The 20,704-nt window shown below is 37.2% G+C and overlaps 1 protein-coding gene across 7 annotated transcripts in view; it reads left to right on the top strand.

The window, feature by feature from the left end:
- Positions 1 to 20,704, top strand: part of LOC120630352 (F-actin-uncapping protein LRRC16A) — a 39,361-nt gene that overhangs the window by 4,985 nt on the left and 13,672 nt on the right. For all 7 annotated transcript variants that reach the window (XR_005659026.1, XR_005659025.1, XM_039899554.1 and 4 more), the window contains exons 6-19: positions 5,276 to 5,388; positions 5,647 to 5,736; positions 6,401 to 6,666; positions 7,225 to 7,412; positions 8,017 to 8,094; positions 10,491 to 10,675; positions 11,003 to 11,154; positions 11,654 to 11,769; positions 11,854 to 11,925; positions 12,581 to 12,752; positions 14,535 to 14,670; positions 15,987 to 16,179; positions 17,643 to 17,761; positions 19,107 to 19,224. Coding sequence is in view for 5 of the 7 variants with exons in the window: in XM_039899554.1 (XP_039755488.1) it covers positions 5,276 to 5,388; positions 5,647 to 5,736; positions 6,401 to 6,666; positions 7,225 to 7,412; positions 8,017 to 8,094; positions 10,491 to 10,675; positions 11,003 to 11,154; positions 11,654 to 11,769; positions 11,854 to 11,925; positions 12,581 to 12,752; positions 14,535 to 14,670; positions 15,987 to 16,179; positions 17,643 to 17,761; positions 19,107 to 19,224 (1,998 nt within the window). In the remaining 2 variants the exon portion in view is untranslated. The remainder of the gene's footprint in view (positions 1 to 5,275; positions 5,389 to 5,646; positions 5,737 to 6,400; positions 6,667 to 7,224; positions 7,413 to 8,016; positions 8,095 to 10,490; positions 10,676 to 11,002; positions 11,155 to 11,653; positions 11,770 to 11,853; positions 11,926 to 12,580; positions 12,753 to 14,534; positions 14,671 to 15,986; positions 16,180 to 17,642; positions 17,762 to 19,106; positions 19,225 to 20,704) is intronic.

Raw genomic sequence — 20,704 nt, 5'->3', positions numbered from 1 at the left:
CTTCATCCGCGAATGAGCCGACTTAAGAAAATATTCGTATGTTGTCGCGGACTGTTTTATAGTCTAACTTTAAAGAAACAACATTTCCGACAATTCCGATATACTTACTACATACTTCCGTCGTTTGGCGTAACGTTTACCGTTCACGCATCTCACGCACCTCACGCATCAGAATCTCTCAAAAAGGATATTTTTGCAGTTTTTGCCCGAGATTCTAATATAAATGAATCCTAGCTAGATCGACTCATCGCCCCCGAAACCCACTGTATACTAAATTTCATGAAAATCGTTGGAGCCGATTCCGTGATTCCAATTATATATATACAAGAATTGCTCGTTTAAAGATATAAGATTATATACTCATTAGTTGGGCCTTTTTCGATGTAGTTTATCTGTAACTTTAGAGATATTAACATCTTTAGAAAGTGTTTAATCTTTGCCCTACGTAAGACTCGTGTCCGATATAAGTTATAATTGTAATTCAGCAAAGGTTCTTTGCATGTAAGGCGACAATACATCGCTAGTTCAGACCGATCGTCTAAAACGATTTGAAATAAAACAAGACGTACCTATGATGTTGCCCTGGCAGGAAGTTGCTCGTTAACTGTTCCAGACACAAATAGGTAGTTTGATTTTTTACTTTAAATTCATTGTTTGTTCGCGGTCAGAAACAATTTAAGCGCTGTGAATAACGCGTCGCTTACGCCTTTCTGCGAGAAAATCTTTTTGTGATTGGATGAATGTAGGACGAATAGGACATTATTTAATTTCAATTTATACATTTAGGTCCAATGGTAAAAGTTCCGCCTACAAAAAAATAAGTGCGTTGTTTGCGTGTTTTCTTAAAAGTTAAAACTACTCCATCTAAACAACAACCTCCTAAACTATGATACCGAAAATAATTATGACGTAACTATTGAGTCCGCTTTTCCTTATAAATAACTAACTGATACCAGCAACTCAACTAATAGTTGCTACGTTCCTTAAATTCTGTATTAGAGGCCTTTGACAAACGAACAAATCCTTATTTGACCCAGCAAACTCTTACCTCACTTCACTTAATTATAAGCCCTTAGACCTAATTTTTTTATAATACTTAACCTACACACAATGCAAGCTTTTGTTAAAAAGTCTACTCACTGCGTAGGTATTTTGTACGTGTGATAATTAAACTCTCTATAATATGACTTTTAAACGCCTCAAAAGCTTCAATCATTATTTTATTTGCTTAATTAGGTAGTTCGTTAAGTCCACTTCCATCGCGATTATTTTAATTGAAATTGACTACGGTAGGTCACTGGCGTGCGGTAATGAACTCAGTATTGTTCCCATTGTAGTTCAACAAAAGTATTGCCTTTGTCCAATCCTTTGTTTCGTTCAGGATTTTTTAAGAATATTATATTACATAGGACACAACCACATTAAATCGAATGCCTAAAAAGATGTATAGAAAAAAAGTTTCACCAACTTTTAAGTGATAACAATTGATAACGATCACCTTGGATTAGGCTTAATTAATTACGTATTGTCTTGTTCGTCCTAAGTCAAAACGGGCATAAAGGTTTCAGATATTAATAGGGGAGATTTTAAAACATACTCTTTTGAAAATTCAATCGAAATTGCTAAAACTCTTTTGAAGCGAGCATTAATTTTGAGGGTTCTGTACTCAAAGGGTTCCAAAGGGTATTACTAAGCCTCCGCATTCCCTTAATCCGTCTGTTAGTGTACCAGATGTACCTATCTCATGAACCTCAGGTAGAGTTGAGTATTTTACAGAATGTTTCTATTTCCGCTAATCCTTTTTTAATACTCGACTGTGCGCCGCAAAGTAATAGTGATGTGTTTATCAGCCTATATATTTGTTATTGAAGGGTGTTTTTATAAAGTAACTAGCTGAGCCACGGAACTTCGTCAGCACCAAATCGGTTATTACCGGTTTCAATATTTAAAAAAAAAACCTAGAACTTAATTGCAGCGCCACCTACTGGGTCCAGTTTTATTTCGAAACTATATTCTACGCTGGGTGGCTCGTGGCATTTTTCTTCCTTTTAGCATTTGTATACCCGTCGTAACTTCTAAACGACAGGTCCAATTTGAATAATTTAAAAATTAATTTGCAGATAAATCTTAAGTTTAAAATTATTTATTTGTATAAGGATTAATAACATGATAGGAATGTCATCATCTTTCGATTGTACCCGTTTTCTGATTGACAAATTTAAAAAAGGGGGTATTGGGACTTAACCATAACTGTTAGACATGTAGCCTCGCGGACTTTTTACTTTTTTTTGTCCTAACAATGATTACTTTAAACTTGTAGTACATTATCATAAATCATTTTCGCGGCGTACACTAGTAAAACTCCAAGTCGGTATGACACCTTTAAAAAACATCTTTATATTTTAGCCAATTCACAGAAAACCATAATAAAATATACCTACCGTTCATTAGTGAAAACCGTATCAAAATCTGTTGGCGAGTTTTCAGTTTATCGCGCACAGACAGACAGACAGACAGACGTGGTGAGGCTTTATTTTATAATATGTAAAGATTTGAAATAAAAACTTTGATGTAAATAAGAGGTAAAAGATGTAATTTAAAAGTTTTTAGGTATTAGATACCTTTGAGTTTTTATGTGAGCTCATATTCCAGAATAAGACTGAATGTTGTCAATATTATTGTTAACGTGTAAGTAAAAGTATATTATCTCGTGGCATTTTGCTCCAATATATGAAAATTTAGCTACTACATTATCAGATAACCTAACCGCCGATATGATAAAATCAACCAACTCTAAAAGACGAAAAATAATATTAATTTTCAGTAGATATCACATAATTTGTACTGAAATTTCATTATATTAACTTCGCGCGGACGTAAAAAATGCCTTTGATATTTAGAAATTTTGTTGATATCTAGAAAATTCAGAGAGATATGCCTAAAATTAAAAACCCTTTTCTTTTGAATCTGATATTTCCCGCGCTATTTACATCGTTTCTAATAATACATAGTTCGTAGGTATATTAAAATCATTTCATCATTTACTATCGGCGAGATAGCTGCAAAAAGCAAGCCTGTCATCCATATTAAAGTAATAGAAGCGCTGGAATAGATTTAAAATATCTGCAATTAATTCGTTAAACAGAATAGACGTGTTTTTATTGTCAACCGTTCAAATGACGCAAACGCAAGCAAAACAAATATTAACTTCGATTGGGAAAGAACTTTGCACGGGTATGAATTTGAAAAAAAAAGTAAAGTTATTTGTTTATTTAAACATTTTTATTGCGTAGGATAAATTAGAAATATTCATAATAAAAATTTTTTAAAGTTATTGCCATTCCAATAAATTTTTCGGTGACAAATTTATCTTTATTAAAAAAAACATAATTTAGGTTATTATGTGTATAAATCTGTAAAAAATGTCTAGAAGTTATTAAAAACCGCACCAGAATCCATAAGGTGTAGTTGGCCGATAAAAAGACAGACCTAGAAAGCGTCTTTATTTTATACTATGTATAGAGAGATATTTAATGAGTAATCCGTAAATGATTCACATCTTGCAGTTAATGTTTTGAATAGGTAAAAGCTTTTGTCCTCTATAATTAGTTTTGCAGGTTCGTAGCTACACCGATAAAGATGTAACGTTATTAGACAATTGAAAGTTAATAACGAAGTCAAAAATATCTTTATTCAAGTAGGCCCCATAGGTGGCACTTTTGATGCGTACACGGTAGTGAGATGATGGCGATAACCATATTCGTAAACTTAAAACTAAAGCTACGAGGCTTCTAAACGCGTCTTGGTCTATGGAAAAAGCCCCTTGTTGTGGGCTTAGCCGGGTGTTTTTTTTTGTTTTCACCATCTCACATTGTCATTAAAAATTATTAGAAGAGCAATTAATCGAAATATAACTACAATCTGCAATGATATGAAAACATCGCAAGAAAACGAAGTATAAGTTTCAGAATATTGTTTCACAAACTCTTAAAAATCAGGACTATTTATTTGTTTTCTGTTAATAGTTAAATAGTCAATTAAAAAATTTGTTTGTGTATTTTAAGTATGACTGTACCAATGAACCTGTAATTGTATACGATTTCACTTTTTTACGATTCGACGACTCATGAATCATGCTATCCAAATTGTATAAAGACGTGACCGTTTTTTAAAGTAGGTAGGTATCTTTGAGTAAGGTGCCATCTCAATTTAATGAAGGACACGGTAGATATTATATTTATAGTAAAAAATAAAACCTTATAATTTTGTTTTATCTATCTATGATGGACTCGTTTCCACCGCCCGCTTTATTTTCGTTTTTTGAAAATTATGCGGGAGTTAATGATTTTTTTAAAAATCCTGACGGACATATGATAGTCTGTAGAACGCTAGCTAACTCTATACTTTTACTGCAAAACGGTTCTTGGTTGCTTTTCCGGGATAATACAACAGAGTGTGTTATTGATTTATATACGTGTAGTATAACTATCTGACAATAGTTTGTAAGTTGAATACAAAGTCAGGAGGTAATAAATTTCATAGTTAAGTGGTACTTACTTACTCATCGATTCAGAAACTAGTAATATTTTCTTTCAGTATTACATATTTGATTAAATCTCTTTATTAAAGCGTTACATAAGATAACGATATAACATTTGACACGTATGAATTATTTTGGCAAACATTATTATTCAAATAGTTTCAACGGTTCATACATGATTTACGATTTGGATCGTCTACCAAGACAATGAATGAAGAGCGTTATTTAAGTTGCAGATGGACCTGTTTCGTTACTTTAAGATTATTAGGCCGAAGTTGCATTATTTTTCACGTTTCACGTCATATTAAACCTAATATTACTTTTAGTTTTCCAGCGAAGGGACAACGAAATGAAAGTTTGTCTAAAAAATGACAATCAATATTCAAACACAAAACTCTTATATTTAACTATTTGAGTAATAATATTCAGTCAATGCAAATTACTACTCTAAAACGAAGGAAATTAGGTTCATTTTACTTAAACGGTACAGAGTTTGATGCGCGAAAACGACTCATCGGTTTACAGCGAGCAAATCTCACACTAAGGCTAGAGTATAGATCGCAGAATCGTATGGCTCACGTTAAAATGGTATTTGGTATAGACATTGAATTGAAACATAAATTCCGTATATATTTTAGGCCGGTAAACATAGTTATCTCGTACTTTAGTACTTTTTGTATCGCTTACATCGTACACCAGAATTATTCATTACCTATTGCTTTATTAATATTTCAGGTCCATTTACCATTCCAACTCCAGTCAGTTAGCGGTACGAGAAAACATTCCACTTGTGGCGACTTTTCCAATCAATACGCTGCCATGTGTGATCTTTATCAAACACCTTTCAGGTATTTTATAAGCTGAATATTTTATACAATAACACGCACGCTTAAGTTGTGCCGAAACTGTTGTACACAGAACTAGAAACCAAACCAAAGTGACGGGTCAATATTTCTGTCCTTTTTCCATTGTATCCCCTGGAAAAGGACAGCGCTACTTTTAGACGTGTCTATTTAGTTCACTTTGTTTTATTTATGTGCAACAGAATTAGTGAATTAGCACCATTGTAACTTGGTCGGTATTTTAAAAATTGTCCTCCGTTGCAGAGCTGAAGTCGCATGGGATATTGATACAATTTATTTGGCGCACGACATTAGGATGCTGCATTTAAAAGACTTTGACCACTTGGACCAAAGGTAAGTAGGATATAAATTGTTTAACTAGTATATAGTGTAATGGTTTCTTGTATCACGAATCCTTTTTTATCCACACTACGGACATGCACGTTAGCATCTTAAGTAGAGCATCAGTTTCGATCATCTTGTGGTCATCAAAACATGATCATACCTGGTTTGATTCAGTTATACTTATCTTACAGGAACTAAGTTTATTACATTAGCCTTGTGCTTCCAATAGTAGGTATAAGCAGGTATAGTTCCACACATAAACACCTCCAAGTTAGTAAAGTTACTGGGTTTTCTAAATTAATGACCTAACAGACTATAAATTTTTATACGCTTTTCGTTTGATGCAAAATAAAAACAACTTTTGGAGGGCATGTACTTTTCCTTGTTTTACACCTGCACCCTTAGTACGAGATTAGTACGTTACGTTTGTAATCGTGAAGTCGATTTAAAGTATCGAAACTGTGGAATGTCAGAGTAAAATATAACTTATCTTCATTTGTTTAAAGTTCAAACTTGACCACATTTCTACTAGTTGTAGCTCTTAGTAGAACGTTTGTGACATTAAAACCATTTTGCTATGACGTAAATAGAACTAGTTTGCGAGCTTCCAATCCTATGATAAGGCTACTGTACCATTAAAAAAAATGCTATAATATTTTCGTTTATTGTCCAGGGATCTAATCCCACTGGTGATGGCCTTGCAACACAACACATGGTTCAACGGCGTCTGTGGTGACGGCGTACGTGTCGGTGGCGAAGCTTGGGAGGCCGTTGCGCGACTGTTGCGCTCCGCCGCACCGCCGCCGAGGCAACTTAGTTGGCGAGCCGCAACATTGAGACACGATCACGCAGCTAAATTAGGACATGCGTTAGTGCGAGCGAGACATCCACCAGCGATGCACACGATAGATTTGTCGCAGAACCACATCGAAGACAAAGGTGAGTTATGAATTTTAAGCAAGTTTTTCGCGAATGCATTTCATGCATGCACCCGCAACATTGAGTCACGATCACGAGGCCAAACTAGGGCATACGTTTGTACGAGCGAGACATCCACCTTACAAGCACACTATTGATTTGTCCCAGTACCACATCGAAGACAAGGGTCATTTTGAATTTTAAGAAAAATGTTCGCGAATGCATTTCATGCATGCACCCGCAACATTGAGACACGATTACGTGGCTAAATTAAGACATACTTTAGTACGAGAAATCCACCTGCGATGCATACGATAGATTTGTCGCAGAACCACGTTGAAGACCAAAATGTGTTTATATTAATAGATACTATTGATCTTGAACACTCATAACCTACTTCTCACTAATCATATCCTATGCAGTTTGGTTCTCTGGCAGAGATCACTTTAAAGCGATAAGACCACGAATTGTACAACTATTAGTTAAATGTTTTGTTTTTTGTTTTTATTGTATGTGTTTCTATGAATGGATGTTTTTCTTTCTATCATACTTGATATTTAAGCATTTATATATTTGCAGGTGCCATGAGCATACTAACCGGGCTGGGAAACAATCCGGATGGTTTGCGACACATCGCGTTATCCCAGTGCGGGCTGACGGGCAAGACTGTCTCGCACCTCGCTGTGATGCTTAACGATAGTCCTTGCCACCTCTCCACACTGTCGCATTTAGATCTGTCACACAATAACCTTAAGGACGACGTTCATGTAAGTTTTCATTTTTAATTTCTTCCACTACGAATTAGCCATTGATAATCTTACCTGCCGGGCTAGCACGGGCAAGAGACAACAATTATATCCCCCGATTATATCACATGACAAGGGATATAATTAATGTGTCCACTTGCTAAAGTAAGGGAAAATGGTGTAGGAGAAGTTTACCCCCGTTTATTATTACACATATATTATTTGGATATTATTTTAACTTGTGCGCCAGTGGTCTGAGAGTTGATAAAGCTGTGGGAGAAGATTGTCTGCTGGCCATGCTAGCCGTGCTGCATGTTTTGGTGAGCAGGATAACTTTCTACTTGGGGGGAGGACAGTATATTTATTTTCCCACACAGATGGTAGAATTGACATACGTGTAATATTAGAAACTTCTTTGTTGGTCCAAAGCATATATTCTATCTCATGTCCGTGGATATAATAGGTGGATACAATTTTTGTCTCCGGTCTATCTTAATCGTGCTGATGTTTGAGCTCAAAAAAACAACTAAACAAATGGACATCCTTGCGCATTTCTATATTATATGAATGGATGCGCTCAAATTTTAATTTGCGTAAGTAATAATGACATTTTATATTGTTTCAGAATCTATACAATTTCCTTGCGCAGCCGAACGTTTTGACACATTTGAACTTGATCAACACAGAGACAACTTTAGAAAACGTAAGTGAGATAACACATTAATGTTGAACCAGCGGTTCACTTTCGCTTTTCTGCAGAATATATTCGGACCTACCATGTCGCATTGTCCGCCCGCGGTTGTGCCCAATTTCCGTATCATGATGCCAAATAATTTACCATACATACTCAATATGGGCCTAAGAAGGCTAAGAGTCACTCAGCGAGGAGAGAGCTATGCTCGGAGTATCTCTACGTGATCAAATCAGAAATGTGGAGATTCGTAGAAGAACCAGAGTTACCGACATAGCTCAACGAGTCGCGAAGCTGAAGTGGCAATGGGCCGGGCACATAGTTCGGAGAAAGGATGGACGTTGGGGTCCCAAGGTGCTGGAATGGCAGCCCCGAACTGGTAAGCGCAGCGTTGGTCGGCCCCCAACGAGGTAGACAGACGACATTAAGCGCGTCGCAGGTAGCCGCTGGTTCCAAGCGGCTCAGAACCGTGGAACTTGGAACTCCCTACAAAAGACCTATGTCCAGCAGTTGACGTCTATCGGTTGATGTGATGATGATGATGTGATACTCAATAAATTCCTCAAGGTATCAAATGCATAAAAGGTTTATTTTTTAAAACGAATGTTAAACTAAAATAAAAGAGAAAAAAATTTAGCGTGAATAATGGATAGAAGCAGGCGTTACTTTGCGGAATTCCATGATATATTATAAAATTAGGCTTATTTGCTATACTCCGAAACGCAAGAGAGTCTGCATGCTGTTATTTATATTTTCAAAGCGAAACGTGCGTAGCGAAATGTACCCTACATTTTACTATTATAATGTTAAGGATTACTTAAACGATAAAAAAGCTTGGATTTGAATTGCTCTAACTTCATAGCTTAATATAAATTTAATGTGAGATGGAGGTAACAAAAAAAATTACCCAGCTATGCTTTTTGTGGGCTCTTCTTAGATCAGGGCGCGTTTGGAACCCTCGTAGCTTTAGGTTTAAGTCAGCGAACGAAGTCATCACCATCCCCTTACAATTATGTAAACATAATGTATGAACGCTTCATAAGTGCCTGTGATAGGCTTACATGAATAAAGAAATTTTGAATTTGAATTGCCTAAGGTCTGTTTGGTGTGGAGTATAAGAAATTATAAATGACAACACACAGATTCTCTTGCTTTTCGCGGAGTATAGCAAGTTAAGCTTAATTTTCATAATATAATGAGCGTGGCCTCCACCACTCAGCATATACTACGCCTTTGGAGGGACCAAAGCCCCTGGTCGTCTGTGGAACCATACGGAGACGCGGACGAATATCAATACATTATATAGATATGGAACTTAGAAGTGTAGCTTGTAGCCTTGTATTACAATTTAATCTGGTATATCTGCACAGTGGGTATCCAGGTCAATTTGTCTCTAAAAGTTGTTAGACCCGTCGTTCGAGTTACTGAAAGGGAGTCAAGGATTATAATTGTCGAAATGGGCTATATTTGGATCAGGCCCATTTAAAAATGATTTCACTTGCTGTAACTGTCTGCAACGTAACAATCCTACAAATTGGTACTGCGGCCGGATGAATCTAATACACAAAACAATTTGCTGGTGATTTCTCAGTACCAGATTTAACTGTGATATAAATGTAACTATAGTTATATGGTCTTGAACTGTTCTTTCATCAGAATACCAAAACGTTGATTACTTTTAAAACAGATCTTTAATAACAATACCAAAACGTTGATTACTTTTATCTGGAAGGCTTATTTTTGTTTCTTGGATGTTGGTATTGGACCAATGATGCAATATCCATGCTTATAGAATATTTGGACTATGCACATACAATTCATAATGCTACGTTTTCACATACTTATAGTAAAAAAAATTTCAACGAGTTATATTCTATCGGTTCACCTTCAAACATCGATATTGAAATGAAAAATTATGCTTAACTTAATCCCATTAATTCAAGGCTTAGTCTGATGGGCAAATTTACTGTGGATGCACTTCCTTTGAACAGTTACTACAACTTTAAATGTAAATCAGAGAGCTGAGGTTGTTTAGCGTGAACTACGTAGGTTGAGATACGCAGTTTCACACTCGTATCATAAAAACTAGACTTTGTATATGTAGGTAGATTAATGAAAACGGAAAAATCCTTCACCAATATTGGATAAAAAAATCTTACGGGCCGAGGATTGCTATTATGAAGTGCACACAAGTGTATAGTAAGAATTGGCATACTTGCAGTGTATGTGCCAATTTGTATATGATCGCAAAGGTACGGTTTACCCTATTTAAAAAAAGTTACGAAACGTATCAAGCACCCTCAAATCAGTAGTCATGATAAATGCTGCACGGCTATATTTTACTATTACGCTGTCAAACATAGATCTCTCGGATACCCGCCATCTTGTATCTGCACATTTTGTATCAGATGTGGGGCGCGTTACTGCGAGGTTGTGCGGCGCGGCTCTCTACATTGCTGGTGGGACGAAACCCGTGGTCACCAGCGCGACGGCCTAAAGACCCCCCGCCATCATTCCGACAATTCTTCACCGCCTGCCTCGCCCTTGCAGATCTGGACTTCTCATACTGTAAAATGCCACCGGATGCACTCAAGTAAGTAAACAATATAGTTTATTGCACGGATTTGCATTAAAGGCAAGGCCAAACGGCGGCGTCCAACTTTGCGTCCTGTGTGCTCAATCATTACACGCGCCCGTTTGAGCAACTCTTGTAGTCTGCCTGTAATAACACTGGCAACCACAATCTTCAGACCGGAACCCAGCACTTCTTGGCGACAGCAATGCTGCTGTACGGGCAAAATAAGTATGGTGTTGGTACTTCCCCGGATTAGGTAGTAAAGATAATTATACCAAGCACAAATTCCCTGTTTTACCTGATTTTATTATGGGGCCTTAAAGCAGGTATTCATGAATCTTCCAGGAGCCTGCTGTTAGGACTGGCATGTAATGAAAGCGCAGCGGGTGTTAAGCTCAATTTAGCAGGCGTATTATCATCTTCACAAGCGGCACACGTGTTAGAATCCTGCATACACGGCGTGCGATGTTTACAATCTTTGGACCTTTCCGATAATAGTGAGTAATAGAATTATGATATCTTAAGCTACGGCAAAACCAATAACGACGCGCCAGTTCGAGAAAGAGTTGCAATTAAATTTAAGTAGCACGCAGTAATGGACGCTATCACGTGGACGCAGGTGGGAGGACGCGTTTGTTTTGCCTCCGCTTTAGACTTAACGAACTGAACGGAAAGAGAACTCGTTGTTGTAAAAAGGTTGATATTAGCTTGCAAGTTATGGATAGTTTTAAACCAATATTTAAAAAGTTTTTAATTGTATGTATATTTGTATTTCACAATTTTATTTAGATGGCTATGCTGGTGTGTGGCGGATGTTTGTAATTATGTCACTTGGAAGTATGAAAGGAAATGTGTAAGATTTACGTTTTTGTAAATTATGCATGTTTATTTTTTACATATTTAGTATTTAGTGTTGTTTGCGACAGCACTCCGACAAAACGTGCCATATTATGTAATGTCAAATAACCTATTGACTACTTAAATATTTGTTTACAGGTATGGAATTTGAATTATCCGGCATAGTGAGAGCAATAGGAAAAAATCATTCAATAACACATTTATCACTAAGTAAATTGATTGGTAAAAGGTCTTATGCACCGCCATTAATACAGGTAAAAAGAAACTTTATTCTTTATTGTATATAAATTATACGAGTCTCTTTATTTAAATAAGTTTGTTTTTCAATTGTTTTTCAGGCTTTGGTCCACGTTTTACAGGAACCCGACACAGCTTTGACTTCATTAGACCTTAGTGATTGTAAATTAAAGGTACAAATTTTTTATATATACATATTTTTAAACAAATTATAACACATTTATTTTCGATGGCCGATTGGCGCAGTGGGTTTTCTGTTTCCAAGGCCGTGGGTTCGATTCCCACAACTGGAAAATGTTTGCGTGATGAACATAAATGTTTTTTAGTGCTGGGTGTATATATGTATATTATAAGTATCTATGTATATTTATAAAAATATTTATCAGTCATCTTAGTACCCATAACACAAGCTACACTTACTTTGGAGCTAGATGGCGATGTGTGTATTGTCGTATATTTATTTATTCATTATTTATTATCTTTAATATTAGATGATCAATAATTATATGTATGACTGAAGCGATGATCTTTTACGGTGAGAAAAGATACGATCATATAAAAATACTATAACTGTAAAAGCTGTACCTGTAAGGGATCGTCTATTATAATTATATTAAATATATTAATATATTATATATATTTTAAGACTGGGAAGGGGATGGGAGGGTATTTAAAAAGATCATAAAATATCACAACTGTACTGTACATTTTTATGGGGTTGTTTGGTCTAAAACCTCACCAGCCTCCACAGGTTTTTTAAAGGGAGGCCTTGCTAAAACTTCCTGTGGTTAATAAACGACTACTAACAGGTACTATTGTGTGTTACAGAGTGATTTGTACGGACTTCTAAACGCACTAGGCGGAGCACGCAGGTTGCGTACGTTAGACGTGGGAGGGAACTTGGCGGGCGATGCAGGCGCGCGTTTGCTAGCCAAGGCTTTACAATGCAATTGCACCTTACACACACTGTATATAGACAGAAACGCGTTCAGTTTGCAAGGTATATTATATTATTGGTTTATTTGCAGTTTTAATTGTGTAATATTACAATTAAAAGTGTGATGCCGTATGGTGACGGCAGTTCAGAATACAGGTGTCACCAACCCTCCTCTTCCGGCGGTTGTTGTACAAGGCGACTAATAATAGTAATAATAAAACGACAGGACGATCCTTGCTAATAAGCCAGATACTGTGATAATGGACCGGGCACAGTCTAGGGTGTTTTTGGTGGACATCACGATTCCGTATGACGAGAACCTCGTTAGAGCTGAGACCGGGAAAAAACGTAAGTTTCTTGATTTAGCTCATGAGATTACCGCCATGTGGCATGTGGAGTCCGCTGAAATCATCCCTATAGTTATATCTGCAAATGGTTTAATCCCAGTTAGCCTAGCACACCATCTAAGGCGACTGGGGCAGCTCACTGGCAGCCAAGATGCAGAAAGCGGTGTTGCTGGACTTGGCTAGGATAGTCCGCCGATTTCTTATCCTGTCGCCCTGACCCCCGGCTGCCTGGTCTCCCCTGCCGGGGTGTAATCCTCTGCCCGGTTCAAATATGTAGTTATGAAATGTATATTTAAGTTTATTAATCTCTATGTATCTAAGTAAGTATAATATACGTTGTTTTGGCGCATTATATGTATTTATTTTGTACACGGGCGTGAGAGTAAATCTCGAATAAATGTTTTTTCTAAAATTACCCTGGACCCCCAAACTAGGATATCCCGTGTCTTGGGGGTCAGATGAGACTAAGGAAATACAACGGAGAACGGGCAACAGCGTTTTCTTCAATCAACCCGTCTACCAAGCGTTGTGATTGTGGGCAAACCCTCGCATTTGGAGAGGCCTTTAGTCTAGCAGTGGACTGTTTTAGGCTGTTGTTTATGATTACAATTTAATACCGTTTAGTTTATTTCAAACTATAAATCATCATCCAGTTTCGTGCATAGAGGGTATGCACAGGATATGCAGATGATATACAATGAAGAAAATCGCCATTACGATTTATAAATACTCAAGGGTAGGCTTTCAATAACTCTTACAATGCCTATCGTTTAGTTTTTGATAACTCTTACTGGAGATTTTCTTAATTTTATATCACCTGCAAACCCCGTGTGAAACCCTCTATGCACGCAACTGTCATCATCATCATCATATCAACCGGCCGTCTACACACACCTTACCTAACCTTCAACGCTTAATTGTTTCCCCCCACAATGTGAAGGGTTTTAGGCCATAGTCCGAAAAGTCTTTTTCGGACTTTCAAAAAAGTCCACAAAGTCAGTTGTGCTTGCCGGCGCACGAACTCGGTCTCCACGTATAACGAATTCGGGTAGGAATGCAGCTCTAAATCACCTAAGTCGTGTCTATAATGATCTTACTCGCACAAATAACAATATTGATCTATTTTGTCAAAGGCCAAAGGTTTTTAAGCGTGCTATTATTTCTGCTTTGTCAAGCAATCCGGACTGCACTTTTGGATTGAAATTTTTAGTTTTCTTTTCTTATTTTTCTTATTAGTTTTATTTAACTTTCGTATGTTTATTATAGTTTGTAGTTTTAATATCGGCCATTTTGTAGTAAATGCTGTGCACACCTTAAGTCACACTGATTACAAAATATTTGTAATTTTTCTTTACTATGTATTGTGAACAAGCTGTTGGTGTTCCTTTAATAGATAAATAATAAAATAAAAGCCAAAGCTTTACCCACTTGGCTATCATCGCATCGAATTGTATGACTATGATTTATATTTGTTAAATATCGCGTATCATGTATTCAGGTTTGACGGATATAGCAACGGCGCTCAGAAGGTCAGTGAGCGTCCGGCGAGTGGAGTTTCCTGGTTGCGATGCGGCTGCGGGCGGTCGGGGGGCATCAGAGAGGGTTGCAACCCTTTGGAGGGAGCTACATGAAAGGTAATGTACAACAATAGGGAACATTCTTGTGTTTCGCTTTAAAATTGTTTTAATAAACATTAATACATTACATTTTTTCTCTTGTTATTATTATATTAATAATTATTATTAACTGTTTATTTGTATACGATATCATTATTATATACAAAGATAAAATAAAAACCGAAACTTGTCGAGTTAAACAGTTTTTTTTATTAGGAAGTTATTAGTTAAGTTATTTAATTTTATTTTATTACAAAACATTGACTGAAATCTCACCTGGTGGTAATTGATAATTCACTCTTAAGTTGGTAGCGACTATATTAAACCTCATTTATTGTTATTTAGGTATTGTAGTTACGCCATTGGGTTAGAATGTGTCTGGGTAAAGTCTTCTTTGAATATGATTTCATATCGTCATGAAAAGGTAACCGCACTTGTGATTTAAAATTATCATAATAAAAAAAATTGATACAAAATTCCCGCGGCGCAGTGCGGATTCAATTCGCCCGAATATTCTGTTATCCATTTTAGACTTGCATACGTCGTGAACTCCTTAAATACGGTCAAAAATAGCGAGGAAATTAGCGCTAACTCCGGACATTTGGTAAACAGAATTTAAGAGAAGAACCACAGAGAACAACTCGTCGCGAACAGTTATTATAGTTTATTTCACGGAATGAGGTACATACAGAACCCACATTCAGCCATTATTGAATGCAGTGCATTGTGTCCAAAAACAGTGAAAACTCCCCACGTATAACTCACTTCACTTAAGTGTTGCTAGCTCAAAAACTTTTTCCCATTTCATGGTAAACCCTTACAACAATAGAGGTAAAATAATTACTGTCAGCTGTTAAATGGAATGAAATGACTAATCTCCTGCTCGAGAAACACTGCTAAAGTGGAGTGGTTTTTCTAAAAATCCTATTATAATATTAAGGATTACTTAATCGATCGATAAAAAAGCTTGGGTGAGAATTTCTCTAGCTTCATAGTTTAATATAAATAAACTGTGAGATGGTGATAACAATAAAAAATTTACCCGGCTAAGTTTGTTGTGGGCTCTTCTTAGACCAGGGCGCGTTTGGAACCCTCGTAGCTTTAGGTTTAAGTTGGCGAACGATGTTATCACCATCCACTTACAATTATGTAAACATATATATATGAACGCTTCATAAGTGCCTGTGATAGGCCTACATGAATAAAGAAATTTTGAATTTGATGCATCAATATAGGTCGTGTACAATGTCTCTTTTTCTTAATTCATATTATCGTATTATTATTTTATCTTATTATCGTATTTTATCAATTCTGTGGGTTTATTTGTGCGTTAGGTTGGCGAGCAACAGTAGCACGGGTCAGTGCGGGCGAGTGCGCGCACTGGCGTTAGAGCGCGCGTGGGCAGGTGGGGAAACCGCAGCGGCGCTTGCGGCCCAAGCGGCTGCCGCTCTCCCCCCGCCGCCACTGCCCGCCGCCACAGAGCGCGCTGCCGCCGCTGCGCATCACTTACTACACCAGTACTTGCAGGTATTTATTCACCTACCCGCTTAAATTTTCAAATTGTCCATACAAACTTAGTGGAGTTTCACCACATCAAGTCGCCTATGTATACTTTTTAAATCGAAATTAAGCTAATAACAACAAATGTGATAAACGCAATGGGAAGTTACCCGACCAGTTAGAGTATAAACAATTTTGCGATCTTAATACCGTGCGTCGCGAAACTGAGGCTTGTTTGATCATGGACAAAAAGCGGACCAAGAATGGATCGGTTGCGGCTAACACGTGCTTTTATAACGCGCGCGGCATATCCACAACGGTGGTAGGAGCGCGATTCATCATCCAGTATACACCCAGCTATTGCCATGGAGAACCAGAAGAAATCGGAAAAGTTACCAATTCGACAAAATGCACTACCAAATGTTTCACGTAATGTTTACTGTCTGTGCAGGTATTTATTCACCTACCCGCTTAAATTTTAAAATTCTCTTTAACATTAGAGGATTGTGCAATGTCCATACAAACTTAGTGGAGTTCCAGCACATCAAGTCACCTATGTATACCCACTTATGATTGTAAAAAATAAATTAAAATAAATAATTAGGTAACGCTAAATTATTACTCTACCAGCGGTACCATGCTAATTTCACGTGGGGTTTCTGTAAACACTTGTACGTGCAATTTATTAGAAGTTTTACTCGGCCCAAGTCGAGGGGAATCGGGGGGGGATCTCTAGATGTATAGATTGTATCCTGCCCACACTTGTATTTCTACTACGTACTTTTTTATCTCTGGGAAATTAATCAACTCTCTGGGACTCGCCGATGAGGCGCCGCACGCACAGGTGTCTGTGGCAGTGGGGTGCCCTTCATATATGTACAAAAACACTATCTTCCCATTTTTTTCTCTTGTAACTAGTAGAGGAGGAGGACTTTTCAATTTTATGTTATCTTCCGCTATTAGGCATATTCAAATTCAAAATTCATTTATTTCAAGTAGGCCTAATATGAGCACTTTTTAAACGTCAAGTCTGTCTGTTTGTAGTGACTACCACCGGTTCGGAAGGCAGATTCTACCGAGAAGAAGCTGGCAAATTTACATTTTACATTTTAACATTCATTTTTCTGTCTTGTGAGAGATGAAAGCGGAGCCGGATGCTTCCAAGCAACCTTGTCATTAAGAAATTCATCAATTGTATAGTAACCTCGCTGTAATAAATGTGTTTTAACATATTCTTTAAACTTATGCTTTGGTAGGTCCAAAATTACCTTAGGAATCATATTATAAAAGCGTATACTCAATCCCACAAATGACTTCTGTACCTTTCGCAGACGATATGCAGATCAGACAAATTTATGACATAACCAGGTAAAAGCCACTGTGCACGCCACTGGTCAACGCGGGTGACAGGAGCATATCGGCTAACTCCTACCGCGACTGATCGCTTACGGAGAACGTTTTATAGATCTTGTATAACGGGTTGTTTACAGAGGTGCAGTGAAGTGTTCGCGGCTATGGGCGGCAGCGGCGGTGGCAGCGAACTAGTCACGCTGCAGGCCGTACGCGATGCCATGGCGCCGTGCAACACGACGCTGCAAGACTTACTCAAGTTCGTATACCGTCACCACTATCCTCGGCATATTGATGGTGCCACCTACCATCATCACAATTTTTTTTTACATATATTGATGGACCAAGCAGATGGTCCTTCTGATGGCAAGTGGAAACTGTCGCCTAGAAATAAAGCATCACTCCACAGGGCATGCAAGTAGCACATCCTGCAACATGCCGTCATGTGTCCATCAATTCAACCGTAATAACACCAGCAACCAAAAAGAAAAAAATAATAGGTACATAATTATTAAAAACAGCAAGCAAGAAAAAGAGATAGATAATAATAAGGATATAGGTACATTAAAAGTATTTTTTAAAAGATGCAGGAGCTAAAATACAGGTCAACGACAAAAAATTCATCGTCATATAGTCACATAGCGCGAAAAACGTAACAGTTGCATGTGTATTTTCATAAAAATGAACTGAGGCCGATGGCTTAACTTGAGAGCACACAAATGCCTTCAAGGGGGATGATCATCATTTGGGTCTTAAGAACATTGATGAGATTGTAGTTAAGAGCTCACTTGTAATTGATCAAAATAAACGTTAACTATCAGTTGGTAGTGATAATGATCAAGGTAAAGGTCAAACTTAGGTCACCCTATCCTTACAGACTTCGATTACCATTGCTGAATAGTGCAAATCTGGTTGCAAGCTTAAGCTGTTCACGTCACTGCCGACGCAGGCTAACAAGTGTATTTCTTTTACTTTTTAAATCGAAATTAAGCTAATAACAACAAATGTGATAAACGCAATGGGAAGATACCCGACTAGTTAGAGTACAAACAATTTTGCGATCCAAATACCGTGCGTCACGAAACCGAGGCTCCTTTGATCATGGACAAAAAGCCGACCAAGAATGGATCGGTTGCGGCTCACACGTGCTTTTATAACGCGCTTGGCATATCCACAACGGTGATAGGAGCGCGATTCATCATCCAGTATACACCCAGCTATTGCCATGGAGAACCAGAAGAAATCGGAAAAGTTATGAATTCGGCAAAATGCACTACCAAATGTTATTTATTCACCTACCCGCTTAAATTTTAAAATTCTCTTTATCATTAGAGGATTTTGCAATGTCCATACAAACTTAGTGGAGTTCCAGCACATCAAGTCACCTATGTATACCCACTTATGATTGTAAGAAATATAATAAATAAATAGGTAACGCTAAATTATTACCCTACCAGCGGTACCATGCTAATTTCGTGCGTGCGTGGGATTTGTGTAAACATTTGTACGGGAAATTTATTAGAAGTTTTACTCGGCCCAAGTCGAGGAGCATCGGCAAAATGCACTACCAAATGTTTCACGTAATGTTTACTGTCGTATCGCAGTGAAGCAGTAGAGCGGCTAGCGTTGTCTGCGTGCGAGAGCGTAGAGGCCGATAGCGACCGCGGCCCGCTCGTCGATCCCGATATGCCGGACTTGCTCTCGCCAATATCACATTCAGGGGTAAGTTATTTCTAACATTCGTTTTATGTAATTCAGTCAACTTCCTAATGTTCAGTTTTCATATAACAATTCGCTCACCATATTTGCGTTGGTTGCAATTGGTATTCATTTTGGACCTTTCAATACATAGGTTGAACTATGTGTTTTAATTCAATTGTAGTTTTTAAACAGGAGGTATATCTCATCATACTTATGGGTCTTTTGGTAGTCAATGCTGTGCACACCGTCACCGTCACACGCTTAAGACCTTCTCACTACGAACAAACAAAAAATTACTATTCTAGAGAAAACAAACAATATTTTTTTAAAGTTTTGACTTTCACGCAGTCTTCGATCGCAGACGAGCGTCAGTTTTCAAAGAATATTTCCTTTATTCATTTTTTTAATTAAGATTTTTTTGCCTGCTGTGTATTTTAGGTTAGTCTTTAATTAACCATTTGCTATAAAAGTCTTCATTGTGTTTATTATAATTTCATGCTATCACAGAAATTGGATTACTTGAATTTGGTAAGATACATTAGAAATTAAATATTAATGTAAATATAATAATGTTTTCCCAGCCAAAATACCTTATAGATTAATGAATCATTGTAGAATGCGGCAAATAACGTTATTCGATTTTTTTAAATGTGAAACACACGACTAAGAAAGCCAAGGTCACAAGATGTTACACTTGATCACTTGTTTCACTTTTAAACGTATTATATGTCAGTGTGAATATAGTAGTATAGTAGACTATACTACTAACGGACGGACAGAAAGCAACTACTATAGTAGTAAATATATAACTACTATAGGGTATATACTAGTATTATAGTAGTTGCTTTCTGTCCGTTCTCCCAAATCTGACCGACTCAGTCGCCACTTACGCCCTCTTTTATACTACAAATCTGAGACCTAACACCTTCTTTACACAGAAATCGAAAACAAGGGAATGATCCTGGACCCTGGATTTTTAAGAAATTAAGGCACGTTGCTTCAACTAACATACTTAAGACAATTTACTTTAGCTTTTGCTTTAGCTCAATCTATTATAACCTATTGCATCCCCGTTTGGGGTGGTGCTACTAAAGTAAAGTTTTTAAATGTAGAAAGGGCCCAACGTGCCTTACTTAAAACCCTGTATTTTAAGCGTTATCATTTCTCCACTGATAATCTTTATAAGCTTTGTGACCTATTAACTGTCAGAAAATTGTATATCTTAAACTCTATTTTGAAAATGCATAAAACAACAAAGTTTGATACTAGTCGACTAAGTGGGAATAGAAGAATATGCAATGTTTTACTCAGTCATAGAACAAGGACTGCTTTTGCTCGTCGACAATACATCACGCAAGCCACCACTCTTTACAATAAAATAAACAAAGAATTTGCTATATACCAAAAAACGTTTTTTGAATGTAACAAAACATTGACAGCCTGGCTGAAGACACTAACCTATGAAGAAACTGAGGCGCTTCTTCAGTTTATTTTAATTTAA

Source organism: Pararge aegeria, chromosome 16 (assembly GCF_905163445.1).
Source record: "Pararge aegeria chromosome 16, ilParAegt1.1, whole genome shotgun sequence".
In the NCBI taxonomy this organism is placed as follows: domain Eukaryota; kingdom Metazoa; phylum Arthropoda; class Insecta; order Lepidoptera; family Nymphalidae; genus Pararge; species Pararge aegeria.
Note: the sequence above shows the minus strand (reverse complement) of the source record. Positions and strands in the feature narration are given on the sequence as shown.